General features: G+C 37.3%; 1 protein-coding gene across 3 annotated transcripts in view; it reads left to right on the forward strand.

The window, feature by feature from the left end:
* The window catches only part of LOC126377187 (homeotic protein empty spiracles-like), a 352,173-nt gene that overhangs the window by 23,061 nt on the left and 304,048 nt on the right, over positions 1-25,064 (forward strand). Inside the window, exons 3-4 of one of the 3 annotated variants that reach the window (XR_007567795.1) lie at positions 16,926-18,122; positions 24,273-24,491. Coding sequence is in view for 1 of the 3 variants with exons in the window: in XM_050024882.1 (XP_049880839.1) it covers positions 16,926-17,120 (195 nt within the window). In the remaining 2 variants the exon portion in view is untranslated. Of the gene's footprint in view, positions 1-16,925; positions 19,426-24,272; positions 24,492-25,064 lie in introns of those variants that run through there. The other 2 variants (XR_007567796.1, XM_050024882.1) reach the window with 2 other exon arrangements.

A 25,064-nucleotide genomic window follows, 5' to 3' on the forward strand; every position in this document is an offset into this window, starting at 1 on the left:
GAGTTACCTAAGACTTGCAGCCACTGGGATATCCTCTTATCGTGTGGGTTGTAAGGTGGAATACCAGCCTCATCAACCCTGGTGTCAGGGTTATGATTGAGCCGCCAAAGGCCCCTGACATGGCTCACGTAACGATTACTCACTAACATCAGTAGATAGTAACCGGGACCAACGGCTTAACGTGCCTTCCGAAGCACGGATCATCTTACTTTCGGACAATCAGGTGATCAGCCTGTAATGTCCTAACCTAACCATTAATCGGATATCATGAACCATAAGAATCAGAATCATTTATTCAACGTAATTATCATGGATAAACTTGTTGAAGGTCAATGTAACATTTTTGAATTTACGTCATTTCGCAAGGTGTTATGGCTGAGGAGAAGAAATGACAAGAAACTGCAACAGCAACACATCTTTTAAATCAATGAGGGTACATTACAAGTTATTTAATAACTAGAGGAACACATTCAATACCAGACATTTTTATCATTTAGGTAATCATTAATCTTATAATAGGCTTTTTTACATAAAGTAAGCTTCACGTGAGCTTTAAATTTGTTCTCTGACAAATTTAAATTATTATCTGGTATCTTATTGTAAAAACGATGACAAGGGATCAGCCTATCGCCCATAACAATTGGGTCGTGTGGGTACTAGGTTCAAAATAAATTATGAAATTCTGATTACTAAATAAAGACAGATCTAAAACTAACGAAAAACATTTTCTTTTTTCTATTTAACTTATTTATGAATTTAAATAAAAAAGAACATGTAATAATAAGTCCGACATTTTATCACGTTTTTCTATGACGTCGTGAGTGTGCTTTTTCACACAAATTTCATAGTAATTTCGTGTTTTGACGTTTAGTAAATGGTCCCCGATACCGACCCCGCCGGCGTGGTCGACGATTTCCCTCATTCAGCGCTTATCGCTATTGACCCACCAGGGTCGATTAATTCTTTCAAATATTTTTCATTTCAGATGACGCCCTGAGCCGAGGTTCGCGCCCAACTGGGCACCCTCAGGCCTGTTGTCTTAAACGTTGTACCGGGTGAGAGCCTTCAGCGCTCCCCATTTGTCCGGCCAAGTAGTTAATGCCATCTGCGGCAAATCTACAATAAGTCACGTCAAAAAGAAAAAAAAAGACGTTTAGTAAAAAGTAACTGATTTGACTAGTTGAAAAGTAGGTAAACTCACTCCCATAACATCATAGAAGCACCTTTTTTACAATCACATATAGGACCTATAATACACTTATCCATAATTTGATGTCTGTAATCCCTAATAGGGCATTTGACTGCGTCAAAGATAAATTATAAAATGCTAACCTGGAAATAGAAGCCAGTCTAAGATGATCAATAAATCTCATTTTACTTTTCGACTTATTTACGAATTAAATAAGTACAAATTCCATAGCTATTTCGTGTTTTGACGTTTAGTAAAAAGTAACTGATTTGACTAGTTGGTAACTACGCTATTCTATGTTTCTGATTTACAACCGTGTACGACTTGTGCCGCCATTAAAGGCAATTTGCGTTAATGTTTGGAATTTTGTAACCATACACACATTTCTGTCTTGATAAACTTGTATGTTAAGCTTATTTATAATCACACACCTAATATAGACGTCTAAACTGCCCACTGAATTATGTATGTTTTGACAAGCATTCGCACATAATATAATGTACACAGTGATGTGGCGTTAATGGGAATATTCCCGTTGTAAAAACGGTCGGTGTACTGCGGAACGGAAGGCGATTGGGGCAACCACCGTTCTACACGCCCTATCTATGGAGTATTGAAAGCGATTACTCCACTGACAAGAGCGCAGCTCTTAAATAAAGAGAGAGAAAAACTCTTTAATAGTAGAGTACCTGGCTGCTTTTAAAAAAAGTTTATTTAGGTAAAACCCATGACACACGTATACATTTACAACATTAAAATATACACACATTAATATTTAGTTGGAAAACATAAAGGTATGTGCCGCAACTCACCAAAAAAGGCCAGGGTTCAGTGAAAATTTACCCAGACAAAATCAAAATTTTTCTTTCTTGTACTTTGGCCTTATCTGCCTAAAGGTTAGGTAATAAAGTTCTTTTAACATAAGTATTACGCCTTTTACTGCCGGGAAAGTTCCCAAAGCGGGAATATTTCCCGGAGCGGCACATAACTGAATGTATAGTTAGTCAGAAAAAATGTAGTCTCAATTTTTACCCGGATTAACACTACGACCGCGATTACAAGCTTTTCTTTAAAAGCCTTTAAATCTCTAACTTAATAAGTACATAAATAACTTTCCTCCGTTCCTTCGCGTATCACGCAAAAATTACTGGACTGATTTTGATGAAATCTTTCACTTGTATACACGCTATAAAAAGTTAAGAAGCTCGATCAATATCTGCAATAGAAATCATCATGCTATATCTCTTTAGGGTCGGATCAGCTAGTTTAAAATAAACGATGTGACAAAAAAAAATAGAAGACCGTAAGAATAGTTAGTTAGGTGCAGAAGGTTTATAAAAGCCACATCGAAGCAATTCTTCTATAAAAGCAATATTGCAATTTGACATTTGTGCATATAAAAGTAAGTGCGCAATGTAAACAAATGTCTAATAGCAATATTGCTTTTCTAGATGAATTGCTTTGGTATGGCCTTTTTAACCCTCCCGGTCGTGTCGTATCAGGAGTTGAAGGATTTGGCGGAGAGAAGAGAGGAATGGGGAGTACTAACCTGAAGATTGGACAGGTCCGGTTTTACAGAAGCGACTGTCTGTAACCTTTCAACCTGCAAAGGAAACCCAACCCAATACAGGTTAGGTCACATACCTCCGAAAATGCATTTCTCGGGAATGTGGGTTTCCTCACGATGTTTTCCTTCACCGTTCCGTTGAGCACGTGATAACCATTTATCCAAACATGAATTCGAAAAAAAATTCGACAATCATTGGTTTAGGCCTGTGCTGGATTAGAACCTGCGACCTCAAAGTGAGAGGCTAGCGTTCTACCAACTGGGCCACCACGGGTCCAACTAACAAGACTAACGGAATCATTATTAAAAAAAAACTATCATTACCGCCAACATTATACTGGTTTCTTAATAATTACTTAGTGTTTAGCATATAAAATTGTTGAGTTAATGAGCCGTGAAGCTCTGTGGTTAATTTATGAGGTTGTGATGACTTGGTTGCTGGTTTTTTGCAACCATGAGCGGCGGTGTAGAACGTCAGGCTGATGGCGTATACTAGAGCAGTTATTAGATCATCATCTCATCATCATCACCAGCCCATTAACGTCCCCACTGCTGGGGCACGGGCCTTCCCTATGGATGGATAGGGAGATCGGGCCTTAAACCACCACGCGGGCCCAGTGCGGATTGGTGGTTATTAACGACTGCTAATGCAGCCGGGACCAACGGCTTAACGTGCCTTCCGAAGCACGGAGGAGCTCGAGATGAAAACTTTTTTTTGTGGTGACCCATCCTATGACCGGCCTTTGCGAAAGTTGCTTAACTTCAACAATCGCAGACCGAGCGCGTTTACCGCTGCGCCACCGAGCGCCATCATCTCCATAGCATTATATTCACTTCACTAATTTAAGAGCCACGCTCTTGTCGGTGTAGCATTCTCCATTCTTGTCTATCAAAAGCCAATTCGTTCACCTCCTTATAAGACACGACGTTCGCCATCTCTTTAATGTTCCATGTAAGCTCTTCTTGGTCTTCCCCTCTCTCTATTTCCTTGTAGCTTCCCTTCTATGATGTTTTTAATAAATTCCTAGTGTCTTATTAAGCATTATATAGGGTGTTAGTGACATAAAAAAAAAATGAAAAAAAAAATCGTGGGAAAATTCCACTGGATATTCGCAAAATTCATTTACTTTTTAGTTTTTTTAATTATATTCAATTCTATACTTTTGCGATGGAAAATTCCACTTGATATTAACTCAGAATAATGAGCTGAATCATACCTCTCAGTATTGTTTATTTCTTGTTCTAAACAGCATAAAGTTATGAGGCAACAGCAGGAAGCAAGGTTAATACTTGAGTTTGGGATGAAAGTTTTAGTGATTTATTTAATTATTTTCATCCCATATTTTTGCGACGGAAAATCTACTTACTCAGAATCATGGTCTGAATCACCCTCAAAGTTTTCGTTACGGTGTCATTTACACACTGTATAATTAATATGAATAATATTCCAAGCTTAGCCATTACAAACTTGGTAGAGTTCCAAGTTTCCAACTCAAACTTCCTACAGTTTGTATTATTTTTGTGCAATTTACGCTTATAAAACACTTTTCTTTTGTAGTTGGAGTATGTATTTTGCAAATTCGCGCTTTCATACGACATTATCAGAGATCTGAGACTTATATAATGGTTTACATCTCCCTATTACAATTCGTTTTATACTTATTATTTATCAACCAACTTGACCTGACAAGCGACATACTGCGCCAGAGATGGATTTAGGTGGCGTCAAATTAATATTTATATTGATTCCTGTACACACCATCCAATTTTATTTTAAGTTATACCTGTCATTTTCTTATCCGCTGAAAAAGAAAGGGACGGGTAATCGACAGGCATAAAAATTATGGAACACACGTCAATTTTAGGCAGAAATTTTAAAAAAACCCTTCCAAAATTTTGTATTGATCAATTACCCGATAGAATTAAGTTGACCGCGTACGTTAAACAGGTTGGATATGAGCGATATGCCTATTTTATTCGCTCGGGTTATTCTTTCAGTTTAAAACTGACAGTTGTCAATCATGGGCCTCTTTCCTTTTTGACGGATAAGAAAATGACAGGTATAACTTAAATCTTCAGGTTAGGTAAGCGGACCGCGTTAAAAACGGGACAATGCATAAGTAACAGGGGCGCCAAACCTTTTAATAGGGCCCTAAATACATCCCTGTATGAATACAGGTTATGCCTCCCAGTAATTTTATATTATTAAGTAAATTATACACAGCTGGTACGCTCCTATATAGAGGCTATTAAGATAAAATGTTTACCATACTTAATTTGATTATTGGAAAACGAAAACTTATTGGAAGCATTAAGTTTTAACAGGTTATAATTGTTGTTAATTGTTTTTTTTTTGTGTTTATGGAAAATAGAAATATGAGATATTAATGTGGAGGAAGCAAGAGAAGTGTGTCAGGATCGAAGCAAATGGAATTCCATAGTCTTTGCTTATCCCGGTGGGAAATAGGCGTGAGTTTATGTATGTATCTGAAAGAAATACTTTAGTATTTCTTTAATTAATTAGTCTTAGTTTTTACTGAAGATTGTTATTAACAGCCTCGGTGGTCTAGTGGTTAGAGTGTTAGGCTCATGATCTGTAGGACCGGATTCGATTCCCGATGGGGATATTGTCATTGTGAAATCATTTTTTGAGACTGTTCTTTGCAAGGACATTGCAGGCTTGAATCACCTGATAGTCAGAAAAATAAGATGATTCCGTGCTTCGGAGGGCACACTTCGTTAGGCAGTTGGTCCCGGCTATTAGCCGTAAAATACGTCCATCAACCAGCAGTGGAGCAGCGTGGTGGAGTATGCTCCATACCCCCTCCGGTTGATTGGGGGGGGGCCTGTGTTCTCATTACTCGAGTAGATAATTATTCCAAAATACAATGTAATGGCAGAAGCATATATAAAAATAATTGTTGCTTGATATCTGAATCACATTAATAAAAAAAAATGAGACATTTGGATTTGAGAAAATAGGTGATTATCACGTTAAATGTATACCATTCTATACGTAGTATTATTCTTTATAATAGGCTAGTTCCCAACTAGTCAAATCAGTTACTTTTTACTAAACGACAAAACACGAAATTACTACGGAATTTGTATGAATAAGCACACTGTGACGTCATAGAAAAACGTGACAAAATGTCTCGCTTATTATTACATTTTTCATTACTACAATTAATAAATAAGTTAAATAGAAAAAAGAAAAAGGTTTTTGGGACCTTTAGGTCTGTCTTTATTTAGTAATCATAATTTCATAATTCATCCTACCTAGTAAACTACCCAATTGTAGTACAGTCATGAACTATATAATGTACCCACTTTAGGACCCTGTCGCACTAACATATTTGACATTTAGTGAGACTTACAGTTCAATTTGTCAAAAAAGTTAATGTGACATGGTACCAAAGTGTATACATATTAATGCTCGTGACCGTACAACCAATGTCATTTGACATAGGTAGCGACAGTACGCATGCGCGTCGCCCCCTCATCCGCCCACCAGGGGGCGCTGTAAACACGGTCGGAGAGGGGATTGATCCGTCCCCCCTCCATTATAGATGGTTATTGTTATGTTGGCATTTTTGAGAATAGGTACCTATAGTGGCTTCAAATTGACTATGCTTACTTGAAGCTCAGCTCATCCTGTTACGGATAACGCGCGTAAGTGTTCTGTTGTGTTTACTCCTAAAAACGCCATAATACATAACAAAAAAACATAAGCTCACGACCATATGTGCTGTAGCTAATAAGTACTTATTTTGGGAAGACACTGTCTTCCAAAATACAGGTTCGCCTAGTTTGGGAGACAGGGTTTCAACGAGAACTGTAACTGAGCTATTCAATAAACATTATTATTATTATTATATCCCAATTGGGGTAGTCAGAGGTACATCCATCGCGAGATGCACTAAGTACCCACACCTCTATCGCCGTCTATAACGGTCGAGCCAACTATGTTAGTGAAAACTGCATAAGATAAATTAATAGATAACTCGTTGGTGCAAGTCTGGTACCAGGATTCGAACCGGCGTTCCCCAATTGAGAACCAATCCGGTGTACGGTCACGAGTAAAAATATGTATACACGTTGAAACCATGTCACATTAACTTTTTTGACAAATTAAACCGTAAGTCTCATTAAATGTCAAATATGATAGTGCGACAGGGTTCTAAAGTGGGTACATGATATTGCTCATGACTGTACCACAGACTATAACGTCATAAAAAAAAAATGGCCCCGATTCCTACAGACACCTCCAAATTTTAAGTTTTACCCGTCATTTTCTTATCCTCCGAAAAAGAAAGGGACGGATGATTGTGAACTGTTCATTTTAAAACGAATGAATAACCTGGGCGAATTAAATAGGCATCTCGCTGATATGCGACACGATTGACGTGTGCTGTCAACTTACTAATAATTCTGTCGGGTTATTGGCCAGTATAAAATTTTGGCAGGGTTTTTTAAATTTCTGCGTAAAATTGACGTGTGTTCCATAAATGTTATGCCTGGCGATTACCCGTCCCTTTTCATTGCGGCGGATAAGAAAATGACAAGTAGGTATAACTTAAAATAAAATTAGATGGTGTGTACAGGAATTAGCACTATTACTTAGGTAATATTTGCAAGTTCAAAGAACTCATTAAATCAATTAATTTACTTAACCAAATACGATTGAATTTCCCCTATGCAAACATGAGGTCTATGACCTTTGCTAAATGCCGGATGTTTCATAAAGTACCGTAATCCATCTATTACAACGTGGTAATAAAGATTACCAAAAGTATAAGCATTAGGTTTTTATTTATTCTACATCCGTTTCGACTAAGCGAACTTCCTTCTATCGTGTGGGTTGTAAGGTGGATTACCAACCTCATCATCATCATCAGCCCATTAACGTCCCCACTGCTGGGGCACGGGCCTTCCCTATGGATGGATAGGGAGATAGGGCCTTAAACCATCACGCGGGCCCAGTGCGCATTGATGGTTATTAACGACTGCTAATGCAGCCGGGACCGACGGCTTAACGTGCCTTCCGAAGCACGGAGGAGCTCGAGATGAAAACTTTTTTTTTTGTGGTCACCCATCCTATGACCGGCCTTTGCGCAAGTTGCTTTACTTCATCAAGCATTGAATAAAACCAGAATAACAATGGCAAAACAAGGGGTGCATATTCAAGGCTAAGATTGCCAAAGCAATCAGAAAAAAAGATGTGTCAAAACTTTCGTATGGAGTATAGCCCTCTATGGATGTGAAACTTGGACACTGACTCAGAAAGACAGAGAGAGACTCGAGGCCTTTGAAATGTGGTGTTGGAGGAGGATGGAAAAAATAAGTTGGACAGAAAGGGTTACAAATGAGGAAGTGCTAGTAAGAGTAAGGGAAAAAAGACAAATACTGAGAATTACTGAGGACAGAAGAGGCAAGATGAACCTAATAAGACACGGCGAAATTATTAAAAACATCATAGAAGGAAAGCTAGAAGGAAAGAGAGGAAGGGGGAGACCAAGAAGAGCTTAGATGGATGAAATTAAAGAAAAGGTTAACGTCGTGTCTTATAGGGAAGTCAAGGAATAGGCCTTTGATAGACTGGAATGGAAAATGCTACACCGACAAGAGCGTGGCTCTTTAATTGATGATGATAATACTTGACAACCTAGTTGTTTCGTAAAAGTGGCTGCATAGGTTCCTAGTGGCTCAGCCCACCCCATTAGCGAATTCAACGGTGAGTTAAGTATACAGGGTGTTAGTGACATCGTAACGAATACTGAGGGGGATGATTCAGACCATGATTCTGAGTTAATATCAAGTGGAATTTTCCGTCGCAAAATTTATGTTTTTTTTTTAGTTTTTATAAATTATTTTGAATTTTAGACTTTTGCGATGAAAAATTCCACTTGATATTAACTCAAAATAATCAGCTGAATCATCCCTTCTTAGTATTCTTTACGATGTCACTTACACACCATACAACTACATACAGGTAGCCAAAGAAGTAGATATGGGTGTTAGTAACCCCGTAATGAAAACTTTGAGAGATGAATCAAACCATGATTCTGAGTTGATAACAAGTGGAATTTCCTGTAGGAAAATTCAAGAATTTCTTTGTGTTTTTTAATTTTGTCAGTTCCATACTTTTGCGACGAAAAATTCCACTCAATATCATCTCATAATCATAAATAAATAGTAATTGAGCCCTGTATATGGACGATAATCTTGAATTTAAATTTTACACGCGTTAACAATATAATGTACGAATTATTGTACCAACCGAAGCATCACTAATGTGCTCCGGAAACCAAGTAAAATTCTTAATCTAAATTAAATCTGGAAGGTTGGTAATGACTGTAGCGCGGCAAAGATGGTAAAGATTTTAATACTACATACATAGGTACTTACATACATGCTTGCCTTTAACTTTGAAGTCGCAGGCTCTAATCCAGCACAGGCCTAACTCAACGGTTGTGGTTTAGCGTAGTCCAAATCTTACGGCTTTGAAGCCTGTAAGTTGTTTAGACGGATCCGGAACTACAGTGCCCGAAGACCACGTGTGGGGCCGCCACTCCGTTTTATTTAAAAGATGTGTATCCTCATTGATTTAAAAGATGTTGCTGTTGCATCTTCTTGTCATTTCTTCTCCTCAGCCATAACACCCTGCGAAATGACGTAAATTCAAAAATGTTACATTGACCTTCAACAAGTTTGTCCATGATAATTACGTTGTTTACGTTGATTATGGTTAGGTTTATTTTTAGTATATATGGATTATATTAAATTGAGTATTTATTAATATATGTACGTATAGTATAGAGTATTTATTATATTAACTTTAGTTTTACTTTTAGGTATTTATTTATTTATTTTTTTGTTGCAACATCCCGCATCCAAGTTGTAAATGTTTGTTTCCTTTTGTTGGTTGCCTGGAAGAAATTGCTCTAGAGCAATAAGGCCGCCCAAATTGTACTGTATTCATGTGTTATGTCTGATTGTTGAAATTCTAGTTCTGTGCAATAAAGTATATTTGATTTGATTTGATTTGAATAAATGTTTCTGATTTCTGATTTTTCAGGCCGTGCATAATATAATATTATGTTAGGGCGCTGTTTTATCTCGTCATCCAGCCAAATTGGTTTTGCGATGGCAGACGCTGCAGGATATCTGCCTCGCTTTTGCAGTTCTTCTTTGCGAGTCGATGGCGATCGGTACTAAATTTTTGCTGACCAATAATTGGCCACGCTTACGGCATTGTCAGTGGCTTCGTAAAGGTCTTTAATAGTGCAAGTGTTAGGGCACTTAGGACAGCACAAAAGGTGAGCCATCTTCTTCTTCTATCGTGTGGGTTGTGAGGTGGAGTACCAACCTCACCAACCCTGGTGTCAGGGTTACTATTGAGTCGCCAGAGGCCCCTGACATGGCTCATGTAACTACTACTTACTAGTTGCTAGTTGGCTTAGGTGAGCCATAGTTTGTGGTGATACTCCACACTCGCAATCATCGCATCCATCAGCCAGGTATCCCCTGCAGAGATTATCCTTGCAGTGCCTCAAGGATGTTCACCCTTATCCCCATTACTCTTTGTCTAAATTACGTGGTTGAGCCCAAAGGCTTTTATTAGTAAAACACATTAATATAACTGCAGTACGGAGCACTAATGTCGACCGGAAGTGGCGTAAGCGCCTCGCTTTCCAACTTCCGGTGCACTCGCTGGCTTAGTTTTGATACTATCAGACGCTAAGGGTAATTGTTAAAAGCTTTATAAGGGTAATTTATAAAAGGAACAACAACAAAGATTGTCTGGACGATGTTGGCCTAACAGAAAGCTCGGTGAGGGTACATAGTTCATCTTGCGATGGACAATCAAAGAGCAAAGACCTCTTACCCCAGCGAATTATTTCTAAACAGTGGTGAAATTATGAACTATTAGTTGTCATAATAAAATTTATGTTTTTTTTTGTAGGTGTTTTTGGTCTATTACAGAAACGACATGTAACCAATTAGGAGACGTTATTTTCCTTCCTTCACCGCTTAGCACGTGATAATCATTATCATCCAAACATGAATTAGAAAACAAATTGGACAATCATTGTGTGCTGGATTTGAACCTGCGACCTCAAAGTGAGAGGCAAGCGTTTTACCAACTGGGCTACCACAGCTTATCTACTTCAAATATCATCTTCAAATCTGCTACTATTATGAGAGGAAGCATTTATATTATTTAGAAATTCTATTCACACGTCACTTACAGGTTAAAACGATTACTTAACAAGAAATATATTTCCCAAACTATTATTACTCAGATTACTCTCACAAAATGGCTGCCGTAATTTTCTAAAGCAAACATTAATCATATAAAACTACCGAGATAAATTACCTAACTCGTTCCCAATTACAACTGACAAAGGCGTTCATTATTAACAGCCAATTGATCTGCTGTAACTACATTAAATTCTCCGTCTTTTTCTATCTCACTAAATTGTATATCGCCCTCCTTTTCTGTAATACAGTGGCGAAACCCCTGAGAGTGCGAAAAATTGCAAGCGATAACAACCCCAATTTGTTCCATAATGACATCTCTTTTACTCACGTAGCGCCGTCCTTGTCGCACCCTAATGGATCGACTATAAAGTAATATACAGATAAATAGCTTTCCGCTTAAATTTTGGCCCAATTCAAGCTACCCCTTAATTGCGTATCTCCCCTCGATCGCCGCTCTCGTTCCGACACAAAGGTGCGGATATCTTCTGTCTTTGTCGTTTAATCCTTAGGGGAGCTGGTATAATCGGGTACATAAGTACTTAATCGCATTTCGGGGCATGTTGTGAACGGTCCCTCTATTTATTTAGTACCCTCCATTATGATCTGCGGATTGCGCTCGACGCTCCCTTTTCCTATTAAATTCATTGTTTGCGGAGACTTATGACATTTATTCTGCCACCGGGCTTTGTAGGCCCCTAAAATGGTTTCTGTCAGGTCACATGACAGCTCATAATAAGCCGGTTAGAGTTAATATGAGCAGATGTGTCTTTCTTCATTGTAAATTAAGTTTTATTGTCCTCTGTGATGGCTGTAGTTCTGGCTATTAAATTTGCATGTAAAAGTGATAATTGGTCGAGTTTGTTTAGTTGTCTTGTCAATTTAAATTTGAAATGCCTCGTTACGTCGGATGTTGGGTTTCGTAACGATTATAACCTAACTTTTATTGCTAAACTTTTAAATATAATTATGATATTTACTGATAAGATAAACACACCTTTAGTTCGGCTTAACATTAAATGGAAAGATGTTATCGAAAAAAGTAAAATTCGAAAAGTATATTTTTGCATATTTCGGTTTTTTTATAATAGGCATATGCAGGTAGGCGCCTAAAAATGACCGACATCAATAGAAAATAACGACGTCTGTCGTCCAGTGGTTGAGCGTTGGGCTCACGATCCGGAGGTCCTGGGTTCGATTCCCGGGGGGACATATCACAAAAAATACTTAGTGGTCTCTAGTTTGGTTAGGACATTACTGGCTGATCACCTGACTGTCCGAAAGTAACATGATCTGTGCTTCGGAAGGCACGTTAAGACGTTGGTCCCGGTTACTACTTAATGATGTACCTAAGTAAGTACTCGTTACATGAGCCATGTCAGGGGCCTTTGGCACCTCAATAATAACCCTGAGATCAGGGTTGATGAGGTTGGTATTCCACCTCACAACCCACACGATAGAAGAAGATAGAAAGTGAAGCCCGTGAAATCAGTAGGTACGTTTTACCCCTATAACGAGAAAAATACAATCACAAGGTAAATTACTAACCCTATTACCAGCCGTTACGTCCCAAAGGCCTGATAGGGTAAAAATGGGTAACGCGTAACCCCATCCATCATACTACGCGGCCGCTCTTAACCCTAACCCTTCCCTAGGGGGTACAATGATACGGTTGGTAACAAATTGTTGATTTTATGCCGGTTTTTTTGTATGTTGAAATTTTGTTGCTGATAAAAGTACTTACTGGTGAGCTGTATCGCTGTCTATAATGGAAAACCTTGCCTTAGAAAAAGTACTAAAGAGTTGCAATATGACGTCTTATGATCCTGTCCTCTTCAATAGGGATGGCTGAGTGTATCTGTCATGTGACAATAGCCTCCAAGTTATTTTCTCCATTTGCTTCACTGTGTGACCCCTTCTACAGATCCATTGAAGAAGCATTTAGTGCAAACAATGTTAGTAAATCTTAAATATTTACAGTCAGTAATTACTAGTCTTAAGTCAATAATGTTCAGCGTTTTGTTCGTACCAGTACCCAGTGTTTAAATGTCATAACAAAATATTTATTGCTCGATGTAAAATCGTGTTAAATGCTACCTCGAAAATTGTGCTCAAAGCTCATACAGCCAATATATTTTTTACATGCATATATAAGAACGTTTAAACGGCTGTTTATATTATTTATGTTCTGGGATTTACTGGACTGTGTGCTGTAAAAATACAGAACGCCTTTAAATGTTCATCTTCCCTGGGATGCTGTAAAATGAACTAGACTTTTTTTAAATACATAAACTTACGTCCGTAATCCCTTGTTCAGAGTCACTAGTAATCAAATACAACTTACAGCCACTGTAGTTACGAAGTCCTAAGATGGATATGATGAACCTTAAGGTAACAAGAGATCAGTCTATCGCCCATAACAAATGTCTATCACGTTAGAAAGCACACAATCCCTCTGTCGGATTTTACGTCATGTCCAAAGTTTTTTAACATTATAATTATGGGCAATGAGTTGGCATCATCTGTGATACACATGTCACGGTTTGTCATCATGATAATGTTTATGAAGGCTCCACCAATCCTTGAGAAAGGCCCTTTAGAGATTAATGGTGAGGCGTGAACCTCTATTCTCGTTGGTCCCCAAAAAGTTTCACTGTGCCCCAATGGGGTAACGGTATCAAGGTTGCTGCGTTGCCCATCACTGTTAGCTTACGATACATATCATCGCCTTATAGCGAAACCCACTTAAACACCTTTTGGATTAATCACGTTCTGATGTGATTTTTAACAGTTTTTTTTATATACATACATACATAAACTCACGACTGTTTCCCACCGGGGTATGCAGAGACAATGCATGGTCGAGGATTTCTAATTGAAAAGAATCGATTCCCTTCAATTAATGACATTTTGGGTAAAAAATGAGACTACATTTTTTTACTTTGTTTTGAAACTAGATAGATAGATAGATAGATAAAATACAAACTAAACTAGCTTGGTTTTGTTAACAAAAATCACAATCGAATATGATTTTTCAAAAATGCGCACGAGCACTGTAAACCGACGATATTTTTAGAACTATCTTTACAATAACGTTTAAAGTTTTAACTGGGAAATATGCAACATAATAATCTTGTATGTTCACTTAACGACATAATTACATATCATGTTTGTCACTCGTATGCGAATATTGTATTTAACTGAGACTTTGTCATTTTATATGCGTAGGCGCACAATTTTTATTTCAACGTGTAACTCAAAAGGTATAATAGTTGTCTATGGGCATTTTGTGTCGTTTGTTAAACGTTCCATTCACAGTGTTAAGGTCAGTACAGTGTGAGATAAATGCATTCCCATATACCTATTACCCATTGCCAAAAAAGTGGGTACAATTCTTTCCTTAAACATAGCTTAGTATTAGTCACAGATATAAATAGGTAGGTACCATAGCTGACTAAGTATAAAAGTACTTGTATTACAGCCTATGATGCCTCTCTCATGGATATTAATGTTACGTTAAGCTAGCTAGTAGACATACTTATGTTATCGAAACAAAGAAATACAGATGTTTTTAATTAATGGCTTATCAAAGTATCTAATAAATATCAAAATTTCCATATGGAATTGAAAATAACTTATTAAAACAAAAACGTTATGAATTTTGCGACGTAACGATGTTACTAACACCCTATCTACTTGTATGGCTACTTGTATGTACTTGTAGGGGGTGTAAGTGACATCGTAACAAATACTGAGGGGGATGATTCAGCTCATTATTCTCAGTTAATATCAAGCCGAATTTTCCATCGCAAAAGTATAGAATTGAAAATAATTTTATAAAACTCAGAAAAATACAAGAATCATGGTTTGAGTCATTACCCACAGTATTCGTTTCGATGTCACTAACTCCCTGTATGTGGTGTGTGACATATTCTACTTAGATAGAGACTAATCTCTATAAGCAAAATCCATCATTTTTGAGTTCCCCGTGCTTACCACCCTTTCCACGCACCATTAAGCTCGCATAAAGGGTGTTCAATTGATATTTGATGTCCCAGTTGATGGGCCGTGACCGTGTCTAATTCGCAACCCCTGTAGATGTTTGTGGAAACATAATTGATGAGAAACAAGATTTTTATTTACTTTTCGTAACTCTTGAAAGTAAATAGGGCAATATATATCGTTCTAATTGTTTAAGTCTAATCGTTCAAGACGTTCTAATAGACATATATATAGCGATATATAACATAACGTAAGCTCATAACTATAAGCCGTGGTAGCCCAGTTGATAGAACGCTTGCCTCTCACTTTGAGGTCGCAGGTTCGAATCCAGCTCAGGCCTAAACCAATGATTGTCGAATTTGTTTTCGAATTCATGTTTGGATCATAAATGATTACGAGTATCACGTGCTCAGCGGTGAAGGAAAACATCGTGAGGAAACCCATATTCCCGAAAAATGCAATTTCGGAGGTATGTGACCCAACCTGTATTGGGTTGGTTTTCTCTTCGTGGGTTGGAAGATTAGATAGGCAGTCGCTTCTGTAAAAAACTGGACCTATCAGATCTTCAGGTTAGGTAAGCGGGTTCTGTGAAAAACGGGTTGCTCATAACGATATAACCGAGGGTAGTCAGAGGTAAATCCATCACTAGGTGAACGAAGATCCAGGTTGTTGCGAATTTCACGCATCTTTTATACCTACATGTTGCAAACCCGCACAAAATGCGCATTTAACAAACCAAATTCGTATCAAGTACGTTTTAACCAAATATCGTAAAACAAAAGATTTATTGGCGGAAAATCTTTAACTTTTTTATTGTTTGCTATAAATAGTGATTTCGATTACAGCAAGCTGTTTTAAAATACTCTATGTCGGCTATATCGCTTTCTGCATTACCGTGAAATCGACCATTCGACACATATGTTATGCATTTACATACAAAACAACATATATTACATTTTTTTTCCACGATAACCGGCTCAGATTTATTAGTACTTTAGATTTATCGACAAATGATTGGAAACATAACAAACGTTATGGGTTTGATAGTAGAATGAGATTTCTAAGACGGTGTATAAATATGTACTTACCTAACTGCTACACTTAGTTATCCTCGATTTGCTTTGCAAATATTCACTCATCCGGCCAATAAAACCAAGGAAACTCAACATTACACAGCATGATAGTTTTTTTATTCAATAAACAGCTTGAATAAAGCACATTAAACATCCAGCCAACGGCAGTTGCCAAAAATAAAGCAATATACAAACTCCTTAGTCTATCTCAGAACACTGGCTGGAACAACGTGAATAGATTTCACAAGCCATTAAACCGCTGACAGATCGCTCGACAAAATGGCGGACCGTTTTTTAGGCGGGAAATCGTGTATTGTGTTGGCGCCCGTAGAAAAATCTCGGTGGATTTTTCTTTCAATAGATAGTGAGTTATGATAGGGGGTTTGAATAGTTTTGTTCATTTTTTTATTCGTGTTTCCGTTAATCCTTTTGATTATTTCTCTAGCGTGAAACATAAGCCATTACTTTTCTATTGAGTTAGGGTGAAAGCATTGTACGGTTGCATTTTTATTTACTGTGGTGGATATTTTTATTATTTTATTACATTGAACTTAATGGTTAATATTATTTACTTATTTCTTAATGTCGATTCGAAAATGAAAGGAAAGAAGCTTTTCGAGGTACCTATGTTGCCTTCATTTAGTTGGTTTTCCTTTTGTTTTGGAAGGTCAGACAGAAAATCGCTTCTGTAAAAAAACGGACCTGTCAATTCTTCAGGTTAAGAAAGTTGTCGCCGTGAAAACAAGATAACGTGTCTAGACATACTTTGAAGATCCACTCATCATGATCTAGGATCCGCGATTTGACTACAGCTTATTCTTTTTGTTCACAGGTGAAAGTTTGGTTCCAAAACAGAAGAACGAAACACAAACGGATGCAGCAAGAAGAAGAAGCGAAAACCGGATCAAAATCCGGTTCTTCTAGTTCCAAACCGGATGACAACCAATTCAACAACTCTTACGAAGAGGACGAAGAACTAATAGATATGGACATGGATGACTTAAGTGAAAGTGAAAATGAGACGTAGGAATTCAGTGAAATGACACTTTGTAAATATTAGATTTAATTTTTACCCCTAAGTTCTAAGTAAGTATTTATTTATGGCCGAAGGTTCTTACATAATATGGGAAATTGTTTTAACCGGCTCGGATGAGGAAACACGTCGATGTTATACACAGGCACATTTAAATGCATATTTTGTATTTTTTTTTTAATATTATTGATTAATAAGGAAAGTCCACACCACATTCCCGAGAAATGCAATTTTCGGAGGTATGTGACCTAACCTATATTGGGCTGGTTTTCGCATCGCGGGTTGGAAAGTCAGACAGGCAGTCGCTTCTGAAAAAACCGGACCTGTCAAATCTTCAGGTTAGGTAAGTGGACCCTGTGGAAAACGGGATATTGCTAATGCTGATGATTTAGAAAAAAACTAGCTATTTCTATTGACGTTAAGTTTTGGTAATAAATACTACATACGAATTTGGATACGTAATTAATAACTCGGTAACGTTTTGTCGTTTAAGAATAAATCTGAATTAATTTTGGCTGATGGCTTTGCTGCTCCATAACCTGGTCATTTGAAAAAATAAAATTCAAAAATAACTTTATTCAGTAGGTAACATAGAGTTACAATTTGAATCGTCATTTTTTACATAACGAACGTCTCATCCGCCTAAAACTACTGCAGCTTCTCACAACCTGTATAGCCGGGGAAAAGACTGAAAGAAAAACCTCGCCACAGAGCCCTTAGTTCTTTAAAAAAAAAAACGAAAAATATTGTTATACAATTTAGTAATTCATTTAGCTGGGTAATAATTCTTTCTATCACTTTTAACAATTATTCGTCTTGTTTTTTTGGATAATAATAGCAACAAATATTCGAATACGTTATTCTTACATTGGTAATAATGTAAACATAACACAAGCTCACGACTATATCCTAATTGGGGTAGTCAGAGGTACATCCATCGCAAGATGAACTAAGTACCCACACCTCACCGAGCTTTCTGTTAGACCAACGTGATAGGTGGTGAGCCATATCGTCGTCTGTAATGGTCGAGCCAACTGTGTTAGTGAAAAATGCATTTGAGATAAATTTATAACTCATTGGTGCAAATCCAGTACAAGGGTTTGGAGTTTTTAATAATGCTAGAACACTGTCGCACTATCATATTTGACTTTTAATGAGACTTGCGATTTAATTTGTCAAAAAAGTTAATGTGACATGTTTTCAAAGTGTATACTTATTAGTACTCGTGACCGTACTTATTTTCAAATTTAAATCATAATCTTAGGCTGTTTGTAAATAGTGAGTCACACGGTTTGGATCCAGTCCAAATATTTACAGCTCACATCATTAGACAAAGGAAACCCCGGTCAGAATTCCACAAGCTGTCAAGTTCATAACAAAACTGGCCCATCATTTATAAAAATTAGAAGCCATGTCATTAAATTAACCGGTCGAAATATGGCGGAACGCACCGCTCTTTCACGAGTTATTAGATAACAAAATTGGCCGTATTATAATAGTTTTGGTTCTAAATTAATTAAAAACGCCTCTTCCTAAGTGATGTGGGTATAATTAGATGTTTAGATCCAAAACGCCGATAGGCAGTTTCTAACGAGTGCTGTCAACGATAGAGACGGAAGATACTATAGCGACGCGCTAGAGTGGGATAGAAATAGATTTATGATGGAGACGAATTTGTATGGTCGGGAGAAAAAGTCGATAGTCGTTTGGCCGCAATGTGTTTATGACGCCACATAATTATTAGGAATTTAAAATTAGAATAGGTGTCAAATTACAATGCTGGCTGTTTATTATGTGAAAATGATTCATTAAAATATTTAAATCTACTTTTTTCGGAAATTAACGATTTATAACGTGAAGCATTCTAAATTGAAAATCATTAATGGCTCCGATTGCTGCAGACACCTCCTAATTTTATTTTAAGTTATACCCGTCATTTTCTTATCCGCCTAAAAAGAAAGGGCCTAAAAATAATTGACAACTGTTAATGTTAGAATGAAAGAATACAATAGGCATCTCGCTCATATGAAATACGTTTGACGTGTGCTGTCAACTTAATTCTGTCTGGTTATTGGCCAATATAAAATTTTGGAACGGTTTTTTAAATTTCTGCCTGAAATTATGTTTCATAAATATGTTTTTTTCTATATTTTGTCCCGTCCTCGCCCGTCCCTTACCTTTTTGGCGGATAAGAAAATGACAGGTATAACTTAAAATAAACTTAGACGGTGTGACCGGAATCAGCACCACTGTATACTTATCAGCTTATAAAAATAAACGATCTCATTAAAAACTTTTAAAAAACTTGTCAGCTGAATATTTTTTATGCTTAAAAAAAACTTTTTTCAAGGTCAAGAAATATTCGTCCTTTTAAAGCATGTTTTTTAAATCATTTTTTTCTCCAACCATACACGTTTTCTTCCCTATTATTAAGAGATGCTTTTTCGTCCTTATCTACTCGATCGCGTTTCGTTATTGCTCGGAACCAAATTGTTTTAAACTGTTGACGATTGTTCTCGCGGGCTATTTGTCTACGCGAACAGCTGATTAACATCTAAACGCAGTTTGAAGATTATTGGCTTGTTAGCGAGGCCTTTCACGCGTCAGTTTTAAAACTATTATAATGGTGTTGCCATATTATAAATGTTGCCATAGACAATCTTAGGCGTATTGAGGCTAAGCTTCGAGTTAATCGAGATTTTAAAACGAGATTTGAGATGATAGTGTATATTTATAGGCCTCAAAAGTATATAATATCTTTCTCTACATTTTTTACTGGGTGAGAGTCGTCAGCGCTCCCCATTTGTCCGGCCAAATAGTGAATACCACCCGACAATAATATTTTATTTACTATTTTTATTTGTATGTCGTTTCCATATCTCCACATAAAACATGTGTTTTGTCAATAAGTTCTATCAATAGGTGATTGGTGATCTAAATAGGCCACATTGAAGCAATTCACCTGAAAAGCAATATTGCTATTTGACATTTGTGGACATTGCGCCCTTACTTTTATGTGCGGAAATGTAAAATTGTAATTTTACTTTATTTTTGATGAATTGCTGCAGTCTGTTAGAAAAAAACACAATCCGTCTCGGTTTTGATTACATAACAACATAGACGATCCGTGCTTCGGAAGGCACGTTAAGCCGTTGGTCCCGGTTACTACTTACTGATGTAAGTACGTAGTCGTTACATGAGTCATGTTAGGGGCCTTTGGCGGCTCAATAGTAACCCTGACACCAGGGTTGATGAGGTTGGTAATCCACCTCACATCCCACACGATAGAAGAAGACATAACAACATAATATGGCATCTCGCCTGTATCCCCAAAAGGGTAGGCAGAGGAAATGCACACTCACACACCCAGACAATACACCCTCACACTAACCCACACACATGAGCTGCAGGAAGATAAACAACTGGAAACGATCTATGTTTTTTATTCGCTCCCACTTCAGTAGCGTTTTTCTCCTCAGTCGTTTGAAACCCGTCCCCGTTTTCTCCATACCCAGTAACTTGGAGGTTTTATTTCTTACCAATGATTACCTGATGCTTGAAGTTAATAAGTATGAGTTGTAATCCAGGTTATTACCCCGCGATGGCAGTGGAACGAACGCGGCGTATTGTTTGCAAGCGTTTTCAAAATACTTAATTGGCCCCAAGGAACATGCGCGTTTTATACTGTGACCAAGCGTTCATGAGGCATGTGGACATTATCTTTAAAACGAAATATTAACTAAACTTTAGTTTCTAGTTTGATATGTTTTCTAGAACGGATGGAAAGGACAAGCAAAGAATGAATTTTATGTCTTCTTCTCCCTCTCTTTATTAAGAGCTGCGCTCTTGTCGGTGTTCAACTTTTAAAAAATCTTCGACCTTGATTGTTTGAAAATGAGATATCCTGTTTATTTATTAAAATTTAACCAATCAGAGGATCGTTTTATAACTATCAAGATAGGAAGCAACAAACCATTTAGCTGTACAATTGCAATATATTTTTTTTGAATTCTCTCTCTCTTAGGACGGTCCCTAATATCTCAGGATCGTGGTCAGCATCAGGATTGCACCTGGAGCTGATGATCTGCCTCCACCGGTTGCTGTCCAGCGCTTCCCTTACGACTGTGTAGACCTTGGATGACAACGAGTCTTTCACTTGATCGGTCCATCTAGATAGGAAGTAAATTACACGAATACCCCCTTTCTTGCTTGGCTTGTAACATACAGAGGTATGTGTCCCGTAAAACCATCAACTCGTGGTCACCGCACAGCACCTTTAATGTGCGATTATAAGGCTAATTTGTATTTGCTTTTCCGTCTTTTGTTCCCGTGATTTACGACTCAGGATCAGGTTCGATCGATTCGATTTACCAAGCCCATCGATTCTGAAACAACGAATTTAAGTAGTTATTATTTACCGTGTAATACCCTTGTTATTCTGATATTTATTGTCACAGTAGCGCAGATGTCGGGCGTGCCAACTTAATACAATTTAAATATTAAAAAATTACGAATTCAAATTCAAAAATATCTTTATTTAGTGGGTAACATAGTTACACTCTGAATCGTCATTTTTCACATAGCGAACGTCTCATCCGCCTAAAACTACTGCAGCTTCTCACGGCTTGTACCTACTTATAGCCGGGGAAAAGAATCTGTAAAGGACATAGATTGTCATGTCATGGGGGCAAGCTGCTGAGCCTGCAAAAGAACGCGAGGAGTAGAAATCTGTTATTCGACCCTAAATGATTAGAAGAGGATGAAGAGACAGACAGTTACAGACTGGATGGTGATATTGTTCACCACCTATCACGTTAAAAAAATAAATAAAAAAAAATAAAAATAATTTATTCATAAAAACATAACAAAGTTCGTTGACGAGACTTCCCAGTAAGTAACAGTAGTACTTGTGTTGGGAATGACTCGCAAACTCCCTTTGGATGGCACAATCGGAGAATAATAAAATAAAAAACCAACTTAAAATAGAAACAAGAGTGTGTGTGTGTGTGTGTGTGTGTGTGTGTGTGTGTGTGTGTGTGTGTGAGAGCTGCTACGTTGGTCCAATAAAGCTTACCAAAACGCGGGTACTTAGTCCATCATGCGATGGCTGTACCTAATGTCGCAAACTCTTTGTTTGGGCAGCGACTGGCTGGTCTCCGGTCAGTCATGAAATGTCATTTTTGATTTTATGTTTTCATACGTTTTCTGTTTTTTGCTGCCGTCTTTCTGCGGTGCTCTTGTCGCTTACATTTTTTGGTCCTTTGACTTGAGAGAGAGATAACCCTTGACATGAGGGTTGATGAGGTCGTTTATCCACCTCACAACCCATACGATAGAAGAAGAATCAAGCAATAAAGTATTTGTTATGTTAAGAATCGTAAGGAATTCAATTTATAATGAACGTTTTCCAAAAAAACATTTCAGACATTAACACATTAAAACAAAATTGAGGGTCCGTCTTCTTCAGTTTGTTTTGTTTCAGTCAAGTGATACCGGGTGGGAGCCACACTTGTCCGACCAAGTAGTTAAATGCCGTTTGAGGCAAACATTCAATCAATTACGTCAAAAAAGTCAAACGACAGCTGGATTTTAGATTTTTGTTTAATAGGTGTTTTCAACATTTAAGCAGATCATATTATTTGGGGCTTTTTGACGAGTACAGTAAATAGCACAGGGGGGTTAAAATGGCCACATCGAAGCAATTCATTTAAGAAACCAATGTTGCAATTTGACATTTGCGCATATAAAATTAAGTGCGCAATGCAAACAAATGTCCAATAGCAATATTGCTTTCTTAGATGAATTGCTCCTATGTGGCCATTTTAACCCCCCAGTATCGTGTTTTATTGTGCAATTTGTTTGTATATTGCATTGTTCATTTTGTTTATTACTAATTCTATAACATACTTTTTTGATCGAACCTATTTGTTTGGAATGGGTGTAATAAAAAAGCTTATACGTGAAAAAACAATTTGGAAAATTATATTGTTTTAACCAGATCTGGAACTGCTCATTCCTCTGGCCAGCCATCAACTCTCAGCCATTATTAGCTCTGCGTCAACCAATCTAGATTCCATTTTCAGCTCAATTAACCGCAAGTCGATATTAATTATCGATTTTCTTCATTAATTTGCGGCCATGTTGATTGTTTCACGACAAATTCGTGCCGAGTCCAGTTTTTAATTACGTACATCAGAATAGCAATTAATCCACTGATTATTGAACATTATTCGTTTATTGTGCGCCATGGTTTGAAGATAAGGGACTTAGACGGGTTTGTTCACTATCGTTGCATTCGATACGGCTGAGTTTTGCATTCTATAAGCTACCTACACTGACACTAAACGGGTATCAGCGAATGTTTATACACAGAGTGTTAGTGACATCGTAACGAATACTAAGGGTGGTGATTCAGACCATGATTCTGAGTTAATATCAAGGGGAATTTTCCGTTTTTTTTTTCATTACTTTCAATTCTATACTTTTGCGATCGAAAATTCCACATGATATTAACTGAGAATAATGAACTGAATCATCCCTCTAAGTTTTCGTTACGATGTCAGGCATTTTGCATTTTGAGGTGCTCGGTGGCGCAGCGGTAAACGGTCTGCGATTGTTGAAGTTAAGCAACTTTCGCAAAGGCCGGTCATAGGATGGGTGACCACAAAAAAAAGCTTTCATCTCGAGTTCCTCCGTGCTTCGGAAGGCACGTTAAGCCGTTGATCCCGGCTGCATTAGCAGTCGTTAATAACCACCAATCCGCACTGGGCCCGCGTGATGGTTTAAGGCCCGATCTCCCTATCCAGCCATAGGGAAGGCCCGTGCTCCAGTAGTGGGGGCGTTAATGGGCTGATGATGATGTCAGGCATTTTGCAGGCCAGTTTATATACGTATAACTTACAGCCTGTTTTTCTCCGCAGCTATATAAGGCTTTCTCTTTCTCATCATTCGATTAGTCTGAATTAGGCCTTACATTTGATACATTAAACTATTTGTTTACAGATGTATGTAAACTTTATAACACATAAAAAAATCATAGTTTAAAGTCAAGGCTATATCCCAGTTGAGGTAGTCAAAGGTACATCCGTCGCAAGATGAACTAAGTACTCACACCTCACCGAGCTTTCTGTTAGACCAACATGATAGGTGGTGAGCCGTATCGCCGTCTATAATGGTCGAGTCAACTGTGTTAGTGAAAATTGCACTTAATATAAATTAATAACTCAGTGTAAAATTTATACCTTTGCAAATTAATTCATAAATGTGTTTGTGTATTGATACAAACGTACTAAGTATTTATCATTTGAAGTACCATTTATTGTCTATTGTGAAGTTATTCAGGCAAGGCAAGTTATGCAGGCGAATGCGATAAATACGTCCCATTTATAAGCATTTTTATCCGACGGCATAGAGCATCTATACTCTACGTTATGTTTATGGATTAGTGTAGGCCAAAATACAGCCATTCTAAATTACATAAATAAAAAATACATTATACATTTCATATTACGTATCTTTTTGTTTATAATTGAAATAAACACAAATTATAAGTTTCATTTATGCATTGGATTGCATGTACTTCAAATTAAATTTTATTATGACTTTTTATTCATAAAAAGAATTGTAAATGCCTGTAATTATAAAGCATACAAGATAATCCAAAACACACACACTCGCAACGAATTAAAAACTTATATTTAAATAATAAATAATGTTGTGTGATTTTTATACGAATCATTTTAATTACGGAAATTATCTGTTTGGTAAGAAAGAGTTTGAAAAAGAAAGAGTTTCTTCAATCTTTGTTTTCGTAATTATTAGATAATCTTGTATGCATGACTATTGTTAAAAACTCGCTCAATATTCTGTAAAATACCTAAAATAGATGTATGTAAGTCAGTTCCTTTAGACTAAACCATGATTGAGACAATTTGTGAC

The sequence above is a fragment of the Pectinophora gossypiella genome, chromosome 22, assembly GCF_024362695.1.
Source record: "Pectinophora gossypiella chromosome 22, ilPecGoss1.1, whole genome shotgun sequence".
NCBI classification, from domain to species: Eukaryota; Metazoa; Arthropoda; class Insecta; order Lepidoptera; family Gelechiidae; genus Pectinophora; species Pectinophora gossypiella.